This window comes from Aquarana catesbeiana, unplaced genomic scaffold (genome assembly GCF_042186555.1).
Source record: "Aquarana catesbeiana isolate 2022-GZ unplaced genomic scaffold, ASM4218655v1 unanchor200, whole genome shotgun sequence".
In the NCBI taxonomy this organism is placed as follows: Eukaryota; Metazoa; Chordata; class Amphibia; order Anura; family Ranidae; genus Aquarana; species Aquarana catesbeiana.
Window position 1 is genome coordinate 68,487 of NW_027362625.1, and position 19,673 is coordinate 88,159.

Consider the following 19,673-nt stretch of genomic DNA (forward strand, 5'->3'; position numbering starts at 1 on the left):
CTGGGGGATACAGAGGAGAGGAGATATTGAGGATACAGAGAAGAGATGCTATCTAGGGAAAGGAGGAGCGGACCTAACTGGGATACAGAGGGGAGATGATAATGCGGTAAAGGGGGTCTAATATTTAAATCCCTAAGTTCAATTCTTTTGGTGAATTCCCTTTACTTTTAGTTTTCTTTGGATCTGAGAGGAAGGGAACACCCTGAAATCTTGTCCTGGAGAATGTTAACAGAATAAAATACGTTTTGTGGTCAGTATGCATGTTTTTAGTTTAGTAGCCTAGAAATAAATCCACCCCTCACTAACCTACAAATAGCCAATATTTACTATCACGATTCACCTAAAGCTACACTATATTAGGATTTTCAGCAAAATTCTTGTTACTGAAATGATCTCTTGGGGGATCCAATGCTGATGGATTGACTCTTTGATCACCAAAACAATAAACTTATATTCAAGATAGAAGGATTAAAAGCAAGCATTGCACCCGCGTAGGATATATAGCTGTGTAGTAAAAGAGATCGATAAACATACTCAAAGTATCTGGATAACAATAGATGTATCATGGTGACCAGATAATGATACATAGCACATCAAACATGACATTGTGTAATCAGCTGAGACATTTGTATGTATAACAATATCTGCCATCACATCACACAAGGATCTCATGTCACCGGCTGATGTTTTTGTTCCAGGCTCCTTCTACTCAGCTATAGATGAGCAGAGTTCTGTATTAGGGGGAAATGTTTCCCGATGGTCACTCTTCACTCATCTAATGTGAAGATCATTCTAGTGGGAGATGTGAGAAGATTGTTTTCTGGGTAGAATTTGTGTAGAAAACAAGATAGAAGGAAGAATGGGACACACACTCAGGAGGATGGCTGTGTTTGCAGCCCCTGTGTTCAGCCTCCTCGGCAGCTCCTGACAGCTGTAAGTGACCCCCCGATAAGTGACAGTCCAGTGAGCAGATCGGGTCCCCGATGAAGATCGGACATCGTTCTATTCCAGAATAAAATCATTTTTCTCTCTGCCCGGAAAACACAACAAGAGAGAGAAGATTCCCTATTACTGAAGTAAGAGTGGGTGGGCGTGTCTAATGTGTAACCAATAGGAGTGCAGACAGCGTGTTGTATACCAACCAATAGAAATGACGATCGTACTGTATAAAGGCAGAGCGCTCGGATCATCGTATTATGAACGTTTTGTAAACATTCTTGAAGAGGAATCATGACGGAGACTGAGAGCGCCCCAGCCGCCGCTCCTCCAGCGGAGCCCGCCGCCAAGAAGAAGCCGGCCAAGAAGGCGGCAGCCGGAGGAGCCAAGAAAGGCAGCAAGAAGCCGTCCGGTCCCAGCGTGTCCGAGCTCCTCGTCAAAGCCGTGGCCGCTTCCAAAGAGCGCAGCGGGGTCTCCCTGTCCGCCCTCAAGAAGGTCCTGTCCGCCGGAGGATACGATGTGGACAAGAACAACAGCCGCCTCAAGATCGCCATCAGGGGGCTGGTGACTAAGGGGACCCTCGTCCAGGTCAAAGGACATGGAGCCTCCGGATCCTTCAAGATCAACAAGAAGCAGGAGGACAAGGCGGCAGGCGCCAAGAAAAGCACCAAGAAGCCATCGGCTGCAGCCAAGTCCCCCAAGAAGCCGGCCGCCAAGAAGCCAGCCAAGTCCCCCAAGAAGAAGACCACCACCAAAGCCCCCACCGCAGCCAAGAGCCCCAAGAAGGCCGCCAAGAAACCCGCAAAAAAGCCTGCAGCTGCCAAGAAGGTGACAAAGAGCCCCAAGAAGCCCAAAGCTGCAGCCAAGCCGAAAAAAGTCGCCAAGAGTCCGGCTAAGAAGGCGGCTAAACCCAAGACAGCAGCCAAGCCCAAGAAGGCCGCTCCAAAGAAGAAATAATCCCCACCGGAGAGACCTCCTTTCATCTACACCCCCCAAAGGCTCTTCTCAGAGCCACCCACCTCCTCCTGACAGAGCTCTACATACACACAGCGACCAGGGGGGGCCGCATTAGAAGTCCTCCATACAGAGCAATGTGACCACCTTACACAATCCCCTCTATAGAATAATATAGAATACAGCGGGAGATCCGATCACAGGACTCTTCACATGACATCCGTCATTGATACAAAGGATAGCTTCAGGTATTCTCCCCCCAATATATATATACATATACACTTCTGTGGTGCGGATTGGAGACAATTTTCGCACTGGGAGATCTCCCCAGGGAGGTGGAGTAAGAATGATCAGCGACAAGATCATTGTGTTATGTGGGCAATGTACTCTTTACTAAATAAATATCCAGTTACAGATTTACCATCCCCAGGTCGCCGATATCACATTCGGAGGGAAACGGATACATTTCAGGTTCCATGTCAGAAATTTCATTATAAAACGCTCTCATTGGTTGACAGATGAAGCACAGGCGGTTATGATTGGCGGAGTTGGAAATTTTCAAACTGCCCGCCATAATTTCAGTTTTCCATTATGCAACAATTAGACCCCCCCCCCCCCATCCATGGGCGGTAGAGAATAATGGAACAAAAAAGGGAGTTCCCCGGATTTTTTCACACAATACTGGATGAATTGTTCCTTCTAGTCTCTCCATTTGTGATGGATTGATGTTGGAAATAATTGTATCAATAAATGACAATCTAACACCGCACTCAAAGATAATTCTCTTATTCTCATGAGCCCCCATTGTACAAATATGGTCCCCCCGGCCAAACATTCATAATCCCTTCAGAGAAACCATAAAGTAGAAGAAATGTTCACCGATATAAGGCGGTAGTGTTGAAATAAAATGAGAAAAGGGACTTGGCAGTTTTTTTTCCTAGTCAGCCTTCATATTTCCAGACGGGTCTCTGGAGAGATGAGAAGTGATGGATAGGGAAAGAGGGGGGCGGAGTGTCCCGGGGGGGCCTTGGCTGGACTGACAGGATTATTGTACAAGTGACTTAAGTTCTATCACAGCATGGAGCAGTCCAGAGGAAAAGATTAGAGAAAAAAAAAATGAGTAGTGTAAAACATAATCGGTATGTAGTGGGTGTAGATGTCTATTGAGGAAGGAGGTGGGGAGATGTGTGGATGTCTTGTAGGGATTTCCCTGTCATAGTCGGTGTGATGATGATGGAGTATATAGATCTCTTTGTATAGGAGGATGTGGTGGCTCTGAAAAGAGCCTTTGTGTTGGGATTAGTAGTAGTTCGGAGTGTGTGTCTCTCTATGCCCTCTCCCCGCGGATGCGGCGTGCCAGCTGGATGTCTTTGGGCATGATGGTGACCCTCTTGGCGTGGATGGCGCAGAGGTTGGTGTCCTCGAAGAGTCCGACGAGGTAAGCCTCAGAGGCCTCCTGCAGAGCCATGACGGCGGAGCTCTGGAAGCGCAGGTCGGTCTTGAAGTCCTGGGCGATCTCTCGGACGAGGCGCTGGAAGGGCAGCTTGCGGATGAGCAGCTCGGTGGATTTCTGGTAGCGGCGAATCTCTCGGAGAGCCACGGTGCCGGGCCTGTAGCGGTGAGGCTTCTTGACTCCGCCGGTGGCCGGGGCGCTCTTGCGGGCGGCTTTGGTGGCCAGCTGCTTGCGGGGAGCTTTGCCTCCGGTGGACTTACGGGCTGTCTGCTTGGTTCTCGCCATGACTGTTCAGTGCTTCGCTGATACAAGGAACGTGAGCTTATGCCGCTCTGCAGCGCTATTTATACACATCTCCAGCCCTCTGATTGGACAATGAGAGCACACTCCTCCTCCTCATTGAAAAGCGCCTTTTTTTTTTCTTTTTTCAAATTGCCCGCCTAGATCTGCACGTTCTATTTTTGCAATAAATCGCTATTTTGTTTTCCCAAATCCAAAGTAAAATCTCCGCACATCACACAATACTCGGAGATCTCTGAACTCCTTCAATGTGGATTATTAATTAGAATAGAAAGTGTGAGCGGGGATTCCACACTGAGCAGCTGTTGTCTGTTCTGCCAAATACACAGCACAGGGATCAGGGGGATCCGTCCATGCTCACTTCTTATAGGTCACCGATCACGGTATACATCTGACTTATAAAGAAGACTTTTCATGTCCCCTATAATGGGGATCAGGGGGGATTGTGGGGGGCTGAGGCTCTCTGCTCTCCGGACTCCATCACATGTATCGTTCCACTCTGCCACCTAGAGGTCATTCCGGGAACATCTCCGCCTTCACTGTCTTCTGTGGACATCTCCACTATAGAGCCCATAGGATGTCTGTCACTGAAATCCTCTCTATGTTATGATGACTAATGCCGCGTACACACGGTCGGACTTTTCGTCTACAAAAGTCCGACAGCCTGTCCGACAGACTTCCGACGTACCTTCGGCGGACTTGCGGCAGACTTTCTTACGAACGGACTTGCCTACACACGACCACACAAAAGTCCGACGGATTCGTACGTGATGACGTACACCGGACTAAAATAAGGAAGTTCATAGCCAGTAGCCAATAGCTGCCCTAGCATGGGTTTTTGTCCGTCGGACTAGCACACAGACGAGCGGATTTCGGGGTCCGTCGTACTTACGACGTAAAGATTTGAAGCATGTTTCAAATCTAAAGTCCGTCGGATTTGAGGCTAAAAAAGTCCGTTGAAAGTCCGGAGAAGCCCACACACGATCGGATTACCAGCCAGCTTTAGTCCGTCAGCGTCCGTTGGACTTTTGTAGACGAAAAGTCCGACCGTGTGTACGCGGCATAAATGACACAATAAAGGTGGATGGAGGAGTACCCTGAGGTGTCCCTCGTGAGCTTTCGAGGCTGTGGCCGGGAGGGAACGTTGTTTCTCACCTGGAAGACTTTTGGGTGAGAGTGCACACCTTAATGTACTCGGTAACAATGGTTAACATTCCCTAAAAAAAAAGCTCAACTAGGTCTCCTAATTTACAAACCGGTTGACAGCAACCCTAAACATTAGGGATGAGCCGAACACCCCCCGGTTCGGTTCACACCAGAACCCGCGAACGGACCGAAAGTTCGCACGAACGTTAGAACCCCATTGACGTCTATGGGACTCGAACGTTCAAAATCAAAAGTGCTCATTTTAAAGGCTAATTTGCATGGTATTGTCCTAAAAAGGGTTTGGGGACCCGGGTCCTACCCCAGGGGACATGTATCAATGCAAAAAAAACTTTTAAAAACGGCCGTTTTTTCGGGAGCAGTGATTTTAATGATGCTTAAAGTAAAAAAAAAAAAAGTGAAATATTCCTTTAAATATCGTACCTGGGGGGTGTCTATAGTATGCCTGTAAAGTGACGCGTGTTTCCCGTGTTTAGAACAGTCCCTGCACCAAATGTCATTTTTAAAGGAAAAAATCTCATTTAAAACTGCTTGCGGGTTTAATGTCATGTCGGGTCCTGGCAATATGGATGAAAATCAGTGAGACAAACGGCATGGGTACCCCCCAGTCCATTACCAGGCCCTTTGAATAACGCGCAGAGACTGCAGCGCCCTGCACATGTGGAGCTTTGGGGTGTGATGCAGTCAATGTGCTGCCCTTAGGCTGGCCCCTGGAGGGCATCCTGCCTCGTTGGTGATGTGCCGCCGCCTCCTCCTCCTCCTCCTCCTCCTCTCTCCTATCAGGCACCCACGTTGAGTCAGTGACCTCATCATCCCCTCCCTCCTCATCACTGGAGCAAACCTGGCAGTATGCTGCAGCAGGGGGAGCATGACTGCCAGATTGCTGTCCTTCTTGGGCACCCCCTCTGTCCGTGCTCATGTTACTGCCTTCATCGAGCTCAGTATCGTCATCAGAGCCTTCCAAACGCTGGGCATCCTCCTGGAGCATGTACCCAACACTGTGGTCAAACAGTTCGAGGGAATCCTCATGAGGACATGGTGGAGCTAGGGAAGGAGTCACTGATGACATTGAGCTGAGGGAAGAGGCCGCTGCTTTGCCAGACAAAGCACCCTGGGCATGGGTGAGAGAGGATGAGGAGGATGAGGACGGCTTGGTCATCCACTCGACCAAGTCTTCCGCATGTTGCGGCTCAACACGGCCAGCTGCCGAAAAAAAGGCCAAGCGTGTCCCATGGCCACGTGCTGATGAGGATGCACCGTCTCCACGACCAGCACTAGACACAGAGCCTGCTTGCCCTCTCTTATTGGCTTGTGACTGTCTGCCTCTCCTTCTTGGCCTTCCAGACATACTAATGGCCTGTAGCTGCACTAAGCTGGGATAGAACACCTGTAATTTTCTTCAAGTAGCTTTATATACTGTAACCAGACAAGCCTGCCTGTCAGTAGGAAGATAACAGGAACGGATCTAGCTGAACACTGTGAGCAGGACGCACTGTACTAAATGTAAATAGTCTAGCTGCCTGACCGTGGTACTAATAGGATCAAATAGAACACCTGTAATTTTCTTCAGGTAGCTTTATATACTGTAACCAGACAAGCCTGCCTGTCAGTAGGAAGATAACAGGAACGGATCTAGCTGAACACTGTGAGCAGGACGCACTGTACTAAATGTAAATAGTCTAGCTGCCTGACCGTGGTACTAATAGGATCAAATAGAACACCTGTAATTTTCTTCAGGTAGCTTTATATACTGTAACCAGACAAGCCTGCCTGTCAGTAGGAATTTAACAGGAACGGATCTAGCTGAACACTGTGAGCAGGACGCACTGCACTAAATGTAAATAGTCTAGAAGATAACAGGAACGGATCTAGCTGAACACTGTGAGCAGGACGCACTGCACTAAATGTAAATAGTCTAGAAGATAACAGGAACGGATCTAGCTGAACACTGTGAGCAGGACGCACTGCACTAAATGTAAATAGTCTAGAAGATAACAGGAACGGATCTAGCTGAACACTGTGAGCAGGACGCACTGCACTAAATGTAATTAGTCTAGAAGATAACAGGAACGGATCTAGCTGAACACTGTGAGCAGGATGCACTGCACTAAATGTAAATAGCAGGAACGGATCTAGCTGAACACTGTGAGCAGGACGCACTGCACTAAATGTAAATAGTCTAGAAGATAACAGGAACGGATCTAGCTGAACACTGTGAGCAGGACGCACTGCACTAAATGTAAATAGCAGGAACGGCTCTAGCTGAACACTGTGAGCAGGACGCACTGCACTAAATGTAAATAGCAGGAACGGATCTAGCTGAACACTGTGAGCAGGACGCACTGCACTAAATGTAAATAGTCTAGAAGATAACAGGAACGGATCTAGCTGAACACTGTGAGCAGGACGCACTGCACTAAATGTAAATAGCAGGAACGGATCTAGCTGAACACTGTGAGCAGGACGCACTGCACTAAATGTAAATAGCAGGAACGGATCTAGCTGAACACTGTGAGCAGGACGCACTGCACTAAATGTAAATAGCAGGAACGGATCTAGCTGAACACTGTGAGCAGGACGCACTGCACTAAATGTAAATAACAGGAACATATCTAGCTGAACACTGTGAGCAGGACGCACTGCACTAAATGTAAATAGCAGGAACGGATCTAGCTGAACACTGTGAGCAGGACGCACTGCACTAAATGTAAATAGCAGGAACGGATCTAGCTGAACACTGTGAGCAGGACGCACTGCACTAAATGTAAATTGCAGGAACGGATCTAGCTGAACACTGTGAGCAGGACGCACTGCACTAAATGTAAATAGTCTAGAAGATAACAGGAACGGATCTAGCTGAACACTGTGAGCAGGACGCACTGCACTAAATGTAAATAGCAGGAACGGATCTAGCTGAACACTGTGAGCAGGACGCACTGCATTAAATGTAAATAGTCTAGATAGAAGATAACAGGAACGGATCTAGCTAAACTGAATACAGTGTATATATATATATGCAACACCTGGGATGCATGCATATATATACACAATACACTGTAAGTGCAGCTAACTGACTGACTGTTCTGCCTAATCTATCTAACTCAAATCAAATGACACTGTCTCTCTCTCTCTCTCTCTATCTCTCAGCACACCGGAACACACACTACACAGGGCCGCCGTGCAGGCGGCCTTATATAGTGTGGGGTGTGTACTAAATCCCCTGAACCATAATTGGCCAAAGCCACCCTGGCTTTGGCCAATTACAGCTCTCTCTACTGACGGCGCTGTGATTGGCCAAGCATGCGGGTCATAGTGCATGCTTGGCCAATCATCAGCCAGCAATGCACTGCGATGCCGCAGTGAATTATGGGCCGTGACGCGCCACACGAATTTAGCGCGAACGGCCCATAACGTTCGCAATTCGGCGAACGATCGAACAGCCGATGTTCGAGTCGAACATGGGTTCGACTCGAACACGAAGCTCATCCCTACTAAACATACACAGAATCCTAAATGTTATGTTTTTGGGCAGCTAAAATATCTATAGGTACTGCTTAGAAGACACCTAGGTCGATCTAGAGCAGTGGTTCTCAACCTTGCTAGTGCTGTGACCCCTTGATAAAATTTCCCAAGTTGTGGGGACCCCAAAAGTAAAATTATTTTTGTAGCGTAGGTGGTCAGCACCCAAGGCAAGACAAGTAATTTGCGCCCCTAATGGACATTCAGCGCTCCCTGAGTTCCTTCCACTCGTACAGTATTGAAACCCCTTATGGTACATTTTAGGACGTGCCACTCTTTCTCTTTGTTTCCCTTTCTTTCTCCATCCTAATTTCTTATTTTTTTTCCCCATTCCTCTCTCTAGCCGTCTTTTCTCTTTGTCTTTCTCTCCCTTTTTCTTTGTTCCTCCCCCTCTTTTCCTCTCCCTTCCATGTATTCTCTATTTTTATTCCTTCTCTTACTCCTTGGTGAGGAGTGGGGGGAATGGGATGAGTGGCAGTGCTGGTGGGTAGTTGGGATAAGTGGCAGTGCTGGTGGGGAGTTCTGATCAGCCAACTTAGGTGCTCTTGATCAAGGTCATCTGCTGATCTGAGAACTGTAGTGGGCACTTTTAATGGCAACCATAATCACAGGTTACTCACTGTGTCTCTGACTTTGTGGTGTCTCGTAACAGTGGCACCTATGTCGAAATCAGGAGATAGGGTCTCCTCCAGCCCCTCCTACTTCACATTCCTCACCAGTCAGCTGACCTCTAGCCTCTAGTCTCTGTCCCCCAGCCATGCCGTGAACTGAATGGGCGGCTGCGAATAGGCTAAGTGGGCGGCCACGGGCTCCAGGGACAGCCCAGCTGGGTAGCCGCAAAAAGGCTGGGAGAGCAGTGCGGGCTTCAGGAACAGCCCAGGATTCGGTGACCCCCTGGCAAATTATCATTCGACCCCTGAGGGGGTCCTGACCCCCAGGTTGAGAACCACTGATCTAGTAGAAGGGATACAAGGTGATCAGAGAGCCGTCATTCTGCACTGGGAGGATTGTGGAGAAATGATACAACGTATTACAAGGAATCTGTTCCGGGACTCTCGGAGATACTTTACTGCTGAGAGATAATTGGAGATTAGAGATGTTGCAATACATTGGTGTAGTGTATGGCCTAAAGGAACACACACCGGAGCATCATTGTGGGGACTTTATCCCCTTCCCGCCGACCGTACGCAGATATGCGTACTTGGCTTTCCGGGGTTATACCGGGATGATGCCTGCAACTGCAGGCATCATCCCGGTACCGTTGTTTCGAGCGGGCGATCGGCTATCTGTATATAACAACCATGCGGCTAAAAGCCGCTCGGCTGTTATACCGGCGGAGCGGGAGGGGACATCCCCCCTCCCGCTGCCTCCCACCGCTCTTACCGGGCCTCCCGTGCGATCGGGAGGCCCGGTGTCCAATCGGGTGCCTCCGGCGGCTGTGGGCGGGCTGGAGCGAAGCTGTCGGCGGCTTCGTTCCAGCCTTCTCAATGTAAACGCGGAAGTAACGTCTTGACGTCACTTCCCGTTTACTCGGCTGCCAATGGTGCCAAATTTTAAAAAAATATACAGTATTCAGAATCGCCATTTTCGGCGATCTGAATACTTTGAAGTGTAAAGGAGGGATGGGGGGTCTTTTAGACCCCCCATCCCTCCATAAAGAGTACCTGTCACAACCTATAAAAATAAAAATAAAATAAAAATAAATAAAATACATAAAAAAAAAAATTAAAGCGCCCCCGTCCCCGCAAGCTCGCGCAGCGAAGAAAACGCATACGAAAGTTGCGCACGCATATGTAAACAGTGTTCAAATCACACATGTGAGGTATCCCCGCGATCGTCAGAGCGAGAGTAATAATTCTAGTCCTAGACCTCCTCTGTAGCTCTAACCTGGTAACCATAAAAAAAAAAAAAAAAAAATTAAAGCGTCGCCTATGGAAATTCATAGCTACCATAGTTTGTCGCCATTCCACGAGTGCGCGCAATTATAAAGCGTGACATGTTTGGTATCTATTTACTCGGCGTAACATAGTCTTTCACATTATACAAAAAAATTGGGGTAACTTTACTGTTTGGATTTTTTAAAATTCATGGAAGTGTCCCTTTTCCAAAAATTTGCGTTTAAAACACCGCTGCACAAATACCGTGTGATATAAAATATTGCAACAATCTCCATTTTATTCTCTAGATTCTCTGCTAAAAAAAATATATATATATAATATTTGGGGGTTCTAAGTAATTTTCTAACAAAAAATATGGATTTTAACTTGTAAACACCAAATTTCAAAAATAGGCTTAGTCATGAAAGGGTTATATAGTAACTGGAATAGAAAAGTGCAGTGGCGGCACCCCTATTATAATGTATAACCAGGAGGAATGACTGAAAGGGGAACATTAAATACTGCAATTTTGTCATCATTTCTTTATTCAATCCATGGATTAATTCATGGATTCATGAGCCTCGACTATCCTCTGGAATTCCCTACCCCAATCTGTCAGACTGTCTCCAAATGTATCCACTTTTAGGCAATCCCTAAAAACTTTCCTCTTCAGAGAAACCTATCCTGCCTCCATCTAACAACTGCACTATTTTCTCCATTAGCTCATCCCCCACAGCTATTACCCTTTTGTATAAGTTGACCCTCCCTCCTAGATTGTAAGCTCTAACGAGCAGGGCTCTCTGATTTCTCCTGTATTGAATTGTATTGTAATTGTACTGTCTGCCCTAATGTTGTAAAGCGCTGCGTAAACTGTCGGCGCTATATAAATCCTGTATAATAATAATAATAATAATAATAATAATAATAATTAACCAAGAAATACGTTGGAAATATTAATTTCAGATTGTTTTGTTCTTTGATTGGACTTCAGAATACAGACTCCGCCCTGCTATAGAGATCAATAGGAAGTCTACTGAGCAAGTATTTTCTGGGCTGAAAACATAGAGAGATCTCGCAATACATTTCTTTGGTGTCCTCAAAAGAAGGCAGTATTACTGGATGATGAAGGAAACGCCCACAGCTGTGATTGGTTCAGATTTAAAATTGCTGTTTTCAAAATGTGCCCGCCGGAATTATGTAGATCGTTACAGATATATATTCATCTCTCTTATACCGCCAAATCCGACACCGAGGAGATGATCGGATGAGACATTTATCGGAGAAATATGATTAACACTGTCATGTCATTAGTCCGGAATGATTAGGAAAGGAATCTGTTTGTTACTGAACCATGAGAAAACACTTCTATATGTTCTCAGAACCCAGGATCTCACCACTGCTACACACAGAATATGATGTTCATGTCACTGACTGATATTGTTTTGTATTTCTTTCTGGACATTTATCAGTTAAGATCGTCCTCATATCACAACCTGGATATGTCTAAAAAGAAATGTGCAATTCATGTTAGTAACCATGACACAGATAAAAATGCACAATGAATGAAGTAAAGATTTCATGTCTGAAGAACCAGATCGGTTTCCCCCTCGGTAACATGCAATCTGCCACATATTTACAAGGTTCTAAGAATGTGAAATTCTCTGCAGAAAAACAACGTGCTGTGGCCCCGCCCCTTTTCCATTAGTCTCCTATCAGGTCCGCTCGGGCTTAAAACAGGGGGGAAAAAACAAGGGGTTATCTGTATATCGTTTTCCTTTTCAGAGTACTATTTTATAAATATGACATTATTATTGACAATAGTATCTGGTGATTGGGGTTTCTGTTATCAGGAGTCCAAAAATGTATATTTTCAGTATAATCTCTGAAGAATACCTAGAAAATCATTAAGAAGCAAGAATAGATTTCACATCTCTAGATGGATTTCTCTTGCCATCATTTTCAAAACAGCAGAATGTTTAGGAGCCTTACAAATGGAAAAACAAATCTATTCTGTGTAATGAATGGGTGTGACTCCGCCTTTTCTTAGGATGGTTTCCATCAGGTCCGCACAGTCTCTATAAAAGGAGGGCGGGCGGGCGAATCAGTCAATTTCAGTTCTTCTTAGTAACAGAGAAGAGTCGCCATGTCTGGTCGCGGTAAAGGAGGGAAGGGTCTGGGGAAAGGAGGCGCTAAGCGGCACAGGAAGGTGCTCCGGGACAACATCCAGGGCATCACCAAACCCGCCATCCGACGTTTGGCCCGCAGAGGGGGTGTCAAGCGCATCTCCGGACTCATCTATGAGGAGACCCGCGGAGTGCTCAAAGTCTTCCTGGAGAATGTCATCCGCGATGCCGTCACCTACACCGAGCACGCCAAGAGGAAGACCGTCACCGCCATGGATGTCGTCTATGCTCTCAAACGCCAGGGCCGCACTCTCTACGGATTCGGAGGCTAAACCCTCATAGACCCCCCTACTACCCACTTCATCTACACAAAGGCCCTTCTCAGGGCCACCCACCTTCTCATCCAAAGGGCTGTCTATAGATTTCTTCTGTAATGATACATTTTTGCTGTGTGTGTGTAAGGAAGTTCCTTTTAACTAAACATACACTATGCAATCCGATTGTATGATTTCCTTTAGATGCAACACAACAGATCTGTCTTACAATATCGTTATCTCACTTTTATTATTTTTTCAGGTACGTTGTTCACCAATGAACACCACGTTCCTTAGTCACTAAAAACGAATTGCTGTTGCCTGTGGTTCTCATCTTTTCCACATTTCTGTCACCCGGAGTTATTATTGGGACCCCCCCCATGTCTGTATGAAAGGGTGGGGGTGGGTTCCAAAGGGGCGGGGCCGCGACAATGTATTCTGCAGAAAATGTCACATATTAGAATCTAAACAGGAAACCGACCTGATTTATCAGACCTGAAAAATGTGTTTTGTGAAATGAAAATCGGTCAGTGACATATGTCATTATGAATGCTTTCTTTTCCGTCATAAAGGAAGATAAACGTTGTGTGTGTAGTAGTGGATTCCGAGCACTTGGAATAAAATAGAACATATAGAAATGTTTTTGTATTTAGTCATTCCCGTCTAACCTCTGGCGGTAGAAAAGGGATGGATTTTTGTCTGTGATCTTCACAATTCTGGCGGGCAAAAATTGAGCTCTTTGCCCCACAACCAGCAGTGTTTTTTTTGGTAGAGAGTCTGCGCTGTCTACTCTGCAGAACAAAAAAATCCCGGACTTTACCATTTCCAGCGTATGTATTACTGTTGGGGAATTAAATTGTGTGAAAAGAAGGGGGTCTAATATTGTGATTGTGAGATGATGGGAACAATCCATAGAATTTCGGCGGGAGATTCCTTTGGATGGTAAAACGTATATTTCCTTGTGGGGTGTGAAGAAGGGGATGAGATCTGTGGGCTCCTTTCCCATCATCAGAACTACTAGAAAGGATGGAGGAGAATGAAGTCCCTGTAATGAGATCACATTACTATATCAAATATTTCACCATTTATTACGGACACATTGTTCTCCCGTCGGGATCACATCTTATAGTTTCAGAGGAACCATTTTATGATCAACATATAAAAGAAAATCCTGTCTATTTTTTACAATCAGATCCCCGATAACAATGTATGTGTGTCTTTGTATGGAGAGGTATAATGGGGCCGAATCTTCCTACTTTACTACTGACCTGTAAGAAGTGTGAAGAAGAATATAACGTGTTTGCTTTTAGGGTGAACTATGAATCACATTAGACACATCGGAGACTAGGCAACAAAACAATGTATGTCGGGCTCTTTGTATGGAGAGGTGGGTGGCTCTGAAAAGAGCCGTTGTGTTGGGTAATAGAGGTGGAGGAATTGTCGGGATGATTACTTGGATTTGGCGGCCTTGTGGCTCTCGGTCTTCTTGGGCAGCAGCACGGCCTGGATGTTGGGCAGGACTCCTCCCTGGGCGATGGTGACTCCGCCCAGCAGCTTGTTGAGCTCCTCGTCGTTGCGGACAGCCAGCTGGAGGTGTCGGGGGATGATGCGGGTCTTCTTGTTGTCGCGGGCGGCGTTGCCGGCCAGCTCGAGGATCTCAGCCGTCAGATACTCGAGCACGGCGGCCAGATAGACGGGAGCTCCGGCCCCGACCCGCTCGGCATAGTTGCCCTTCCTGAGCAGGCGGTGAACACGACCGACTGGGAACTGCAGACCAGCACGGGATGATCGGGTCTTGGCCTTAGCCCGAACCTTGCCTCCTTGTTTGCCGCGTCCTGACATTATCACCGAATGATCGAGACTAGAGAATGTCACCCCACAGCCACTCCCCTTTATTTATACACTCAGTGCTCTGACGTCACACGCTGTGATTGGTCCTGTTTCAATCCAGCCAATACTGTGCTGACTTGTCTCTAAACCAATCTGTAAAGGAGAAAAGAAAGCATGACGTCACTCCCCATCACATGACTGAATCCTCCAATAGAAGAGTGAGGAGGGATGAGGCTCATTTGCATAGGACGCCTATATAAGCAGCACATGAGGGCGGTTCCAGCACATTTTCCCTTCACAGAGCGGAGAAGATATCGTTAACCCTTATCATGCCTGAACCAGCCAAGTCAGCTCCGGCGCCCAAGAAGGGCTCCAAGAAAGCCGTGACCAAGAGCCAGAAGAAGGACGGCAAGAAGCGGAGGAAGAGCAGGAAGGAGAGTTATGCCATCTACGTGTACAAGGTGCTCAAGCAGGTGCACCCCGACACCGGCATCTCGTCCAAGGCCATGGGCATCATGAACTCCTTCGTCAATGACATCTTCGAGCGCATCGCCGGCGAAGCTTCCCGCCTGGCTCATTACAACAAGCGCCGCACCATCACCTCCCGGGAGATCCAGACCGCCGTCCGCCTCCTCCTGCCCGGAGAGCTGGCCAAGCACGCCGTCTCCGAGGGCACCAAGGCCGTCACCAAGTACACCAGCGCCAAGTAATCCCCCCATCATCATCATCATTACCCCAACACAAGACACAAAGGCTCTTCTAAGAGCCACCCACCATTTCCATCAATGAGCTGTCATCACATTTTCGTTTATTTGGAAAGTTGAGTACAAAACATAAAGATAAACCAGCAATGTATAGAGTGTAATGTAGAGATTTACCACAACCAATCCTAACTGCTCCAGAGAAAAGTTCAGCCTCGTTTATCCCAACAGATCGGATACAACTTTAAGGACAAAAGATCTTCACTGTCCATTAATGAGATAACACATGATGCCGGGATTACATATAAAACGTGATAAACCAATGAGGCAAATGTGTGAAAAGTATTAATGATACAGAAATAAAAGTCATCTCAGGAATGAGAACAGCGGAATGTCCCGATAATAGTCCCATGTCTTCCGATAATCATGTATGGTGTCATATCGTGTGATGGATACAATCAGAGTTTCATTATTTCCATTCTATCAGAGAGCAGAGGGGGAAACGGCAATTATGAGCTATTTATTATACAAGAGTGTGTAATCATCTCACAGGGGGAGGGGAAGTCTGGTATATACAGTATATAGAAGACACATCTGTATGCTGTAACCAGATACTACAAGCGGCTATCTGGGTGGGTTTGGTGTCAGCCTGTTACCATAGAGGGGCTCATAGATGTTCAGAACTCCAACAAATCTGGATACAAGTCCCAGGATCAGGACAGCCGGGGAAGCAGCGCGGACAGAGCGATGGATATAAAGAGTGAATGTGATGTGGAGTCTCCAATGTACATCTGTTCATCTCCCGGCCTGACACCGAGCGGGGAATCTTCTCTTCTCATTGTAGACGAGGAAAGATCTTCCCCAATTCAGTCCCCCATTGATTCCTAGATTTGGGTGTATCTGGGAGAGAGATCTCACCTCATTCTAACGATATGCTGAACTATTCCGGATAATTCCATCCATCCTGATAGTCCGCCAAACGTGTCTGCCAAGAATCTGCTGTATTTTCCGGTCATTTATTTCTCTAGGAAGATGACTTCAATGAATGGTGATAGTCGGTGTATCTATACCTGCCCGTGTTTCCATTCTCCTAACTCCACACACAGCTCTGCTAATACTTTGATACAATCCTCGTCTATAGAATGAGGGAAGAAAACATTCCAATCACATTGTATCTCTTCCCAGATCTCCGGACACAATCCATGCATCTTATCACCACCAGGTGTCAGTGTTTCTCCTTCATTCGGTTTACATTGGGACAGTATTTCTTCTTCCATTTTCTTTTTTTTTTCTTGATAAGAGAATAAAAATCTTTAATCTCCAGAGGATCGCATCCGGGCAATTTACACGGCATAAATAAACCAGAGCGGTTCCTGTGTGGTATTTGTATAGAGCGAGTATGGAGAATAGAGAAGACAGCAACCTCTATAGTCTTGGAGCTGTTAGGGGTGGACGGATCCCCCTGATCCCCATTATAGGGGACATGAAAAGTCTTCTTTATAAGTCAGATGTATACCGTGATCGGTGACCTATAAGAAGTGAGCATGGACGGATCCCCCTGATCCCTGTGCTGTGTATTTGGCAGAACAGACAACAGCTGCTCAGTGTGGAATCCCCGCTCACACTTTATATTCTAATTAATAATCCACATTGAAGGAGTTCAGAGATCTCCGAGTATTGTGTGATGTGCGGAGATTTTACTTTGGATTTGGGAAAACAAAATAGCGATTTATTGCAAAAATAGAACGTGCAGATCTAGGCGGGCAATTTGAAAAAAAAAAAAGGCGGAGGAGGAGGAGTGTGCTCTCATTGTCCAATCAGAGGGCTGGAGATGTGTATAAATAGCGCTGCAGAGCGGCATAAGCTCACGTTCCTTGTATCAGCGAAGCACTGAACAGTCATGGCGAGAACCAAGCAGACAGCCCGTAAGTCCACCGGAGGCAAAGCTCCCCGCAAGCAGCTGGCCACCAAAGCCGCCCGCAAGAGCGCCCCGGCCACCGGCGGAGTCAAGAAGCCTCACCGCTACAGGCCCGGCACCGTGGCTCTCCGAGAGATCCGCCGATACCAGAAATCCACCGAGCTGCTCATCCGCAAGCTGCCCTTCCAGCGCCTCGTCCGAGAGATCGCCCAGGACTTCAAGACCGACCTGCGCTTCCAGAGCTCCGCCGTCATGGCTCTGCAGGAGGCCTCTGAGGCTTACCTCGTCGGACTCTTCGAGGACACCAACCTCTGCGCCATCCACGCCAAGAGGGTCACCATCATGCCCAAAGACATCCAGCTGGCACGCCGCATCCGCGGGGAGAGGGCATAGAGAGACACTCCGAACTACTACTAATCCCAACACACAGGCTCTTTTCAGAGCCACCACATCCTCCTATACAAAGAGATCTATATACTCCATCATCACACCGACTATATGACAGGGAAATCCCTACAAGACATCCACACATCTCCTTCCTCAATACATACAGACGTCTACATCCATTACATACTGATTAGGATTTACACTTGATTGTTTGTTTTTAATAAATCAACTCCCAAATTTATATCGGTGATAATTTGTTCTACTTATCTTTGAGTGCGGTGTGGATTGTCATTTATTGATACAATTCTTTCCAACATCAATCCATCACAAAGTAACAAATCATACTTCTGTTCCCGTACAATCTCCTCTACTATTCTCCGACCTCGTACAATCATTCCCCGATACAGAGGGGAGACCTCCACACATCTTTCTGTATCATTTTACGACTCTTCCAATTCATCAGCAGATTAGAACATATGGGGGGAGGGGAAGGTCTCACTTCATCTCCTCTACTAGCACTAGAAGGAAGAATTCATCCAGTATTGTGTGGAGAATCCGGGGAACTCCCTGAACCCCTTTTGTTCCACTACCGCCCATAAGGGGGTGGGGGGGATGTAATTGTTGCATAATGTGAAATTATGGCGGGCATTTTGAACATTTCCCACTCCGCCAATCATAACAGCCTGTTCTTCATCTGTCAACCAATGAGAGCGTTTATAGGATCCTACAATCAAACTTCAAACAGAGACAGATGTTCAACTGTTTCCCTCTAAATGTGATATCAGGGCCGCTAAACCGATCTATATCTATATAGGAGGAATGGTAAATCTGTAACTGAAATGGATATTTAGTAAAGAGTACATTGTCCACATAACACAAGGATCTTGTCGCTGATCATTGTAACACGTCCAGAGGATGATGTGTCTCCCCTCTAATGATCACAGAAGGATCTGCAGTCGCTGCGTTCCATATTGAAGTGTCAGAATTCCTTGTACAATGATCGTCTAGAAGAGGAAATGTTCATCCCCTCCTCCCCGGGGAGATCCCGCAGACAGTGTGCGGGAATTGTCTCCGATTTGCAGGTCTCCAATCCGCACTGCAGATGTTATATATCATTTTGTATCAGGGACGGATCTCTCGTTCAATATTTGTATTAAGGTTTAAAATGAGAAATACATAACAATCTCTAGGCTTATACGTGGGAAACAATCAAATCATGAATAATAATTAAAAAAAAAAAAAAAGAGTATATAAGTCACTGTATGTGCAACAGGAATGCTATCTGAAAATAAGACTTATAATAATATAGATCCAACATTAGAACCCCCAAAACGTTGGTGTATTTAATGAAACATGCCTCTGGTCACATTGCTCTGTATGGAGGACTTCTAATGCGGCCCCCCCTGGTCGCTGTGTGTATGTAGAGCTCTGTCAGGAGGAGGTGGGTGGCTCTGAGAAGAGCCTTTGGGGGGTGTAGATGAAAGGAGGTCTCTCCGGTGGGGATTATTTCTTCTTTGGAGCGGCCTTCTTGGGCTTGGCTGCTGTCTTGGGTTTAGCCGCCTTCTTAGCCGGACTCTTGGCGACTTTTTTCGGCTTGGCTGCAGCTTTGGGCTTCTTGGGGCTCTTTGTCACCTTCTTGGCTTTGGCAGCTGCAGGCTTTTTTGCGGGTTTCTTGGCGGCCTTCTTGGGGCTCTTGGCTGCGGTGGGGGCTTTGGTGGTGGTCTTCTTCTTGGGGGACTTGGCTGGCTTCTTGGCGGCCGGCTTCTTGGGGGACTTGGCCGCAGCCGATGGCTTCTTGGTGCTTTTCTTGGCGCCTGCCGCCTTGTCCTCCTGCTTCTTGTTGATCTTGAAGGATCCGGAGGCGCCGTGTCCTTTGACCTGGACGAGGGTCCCCTTAGTCACCAGCCCCCTGATGGCGATCTTGAGGCGGCTGTTGTTCTTGTCCACATCGTATCCTCCGGCGGACAGGACCTTCTTGAGGGCGGACAGGGAGACCCCGCTGCGCTCTTTGGAAGCGGCCACGGCTTTGACGAGGAGCTCGGACACGCTGGGACCGGACGGCTTCTTGCTGCCTTTCTTGGCTCCTCCGGCTGCCGCCTTCTTGGCCGGCTTCTTCTTGGCGGCGGGCTCCGCTGGAGGAGCGGCGGCTGGGGCGCTCTCAGTCTCCGTCATGATTCTAGAACTATTGTCACTGCAA

General features: G+C 47.1%; 4 protein-coding genes across 4 annotated transcripts; 2 read left to right on the plus strand and 2 right to left on the minus strand.

The window, feature by feature from the left end:
* Positions 1-1,202: 1,202 nt before the first annotated feature.
* Positions 1,203-2,055, plus strand: LOC141121492 (histone H1.5-like). Its single transcript, XM_073611122.1, has one exon. The coding sequence runs from the start codon at positions 1,231-1,233 to the stop codon at positions 1,891-1,893; it is 663 nt and encodes a 220-aa protein (XP_073467223.1). The 5' UTR covers positions 1,203-1,230; the 3' UTR covers positions 1,894-2,055.
* A 1,129-nt stretch (positions 2,056-3,184) lies between these two features.
* LOC141121495 (histone H3) lies at positions 3,185-3,658 on the minus strand. The gene has a single exon (XM_073611125.1). The coding sequence runs from the start codon at positions 3,626-3,628 to the stop codon at positions 3,218-3,220; it is 411 nt and encodes a 136-aa protein (XP_073467226.1). The 5' UTR covers positions 3,629-3,658; the 3' UTR covers positions 3,185-3,217.
* A 13,400-nt stretch (positions 3,659-17,058) lies between these two features.
* On the plus strand, positions 17,059-17,499 carry LOC141121496 (histone H3). Its single transcript, XM_073611126.1, has one exon. The coding sequence runs from the start codon at positions 17,072-17,074 to the stop codon at positions 17,480-17,482; it is 411 nt and encodes a 136-aa protein (XP_073467227.1). The 5' UTR covers positions 17,059-17,071; the 3' UTR covers positions 17,483-17,499.
* A 247-nt stretch (positions 17,500-17,746) lies between these two features.
* LOC141121491 (histone H1.5-like) lies at positions 17,747-19,661 on the minus strand. Its single transcript, XM_073611120.1, has one exon. The coding sequence runs from the start codon at positions 19,646-19,648 to the stop codon at positions 18,980-18,982; it is 669 nt and encodes a 222-aa protein (XP_073467221.1). The 5' UTR covers positions 19,649-19,661; the 3' UTR covers positions 17,747-18,979.
* Positions 19,662-19,673: the final 12 nt, after the last annotated feature.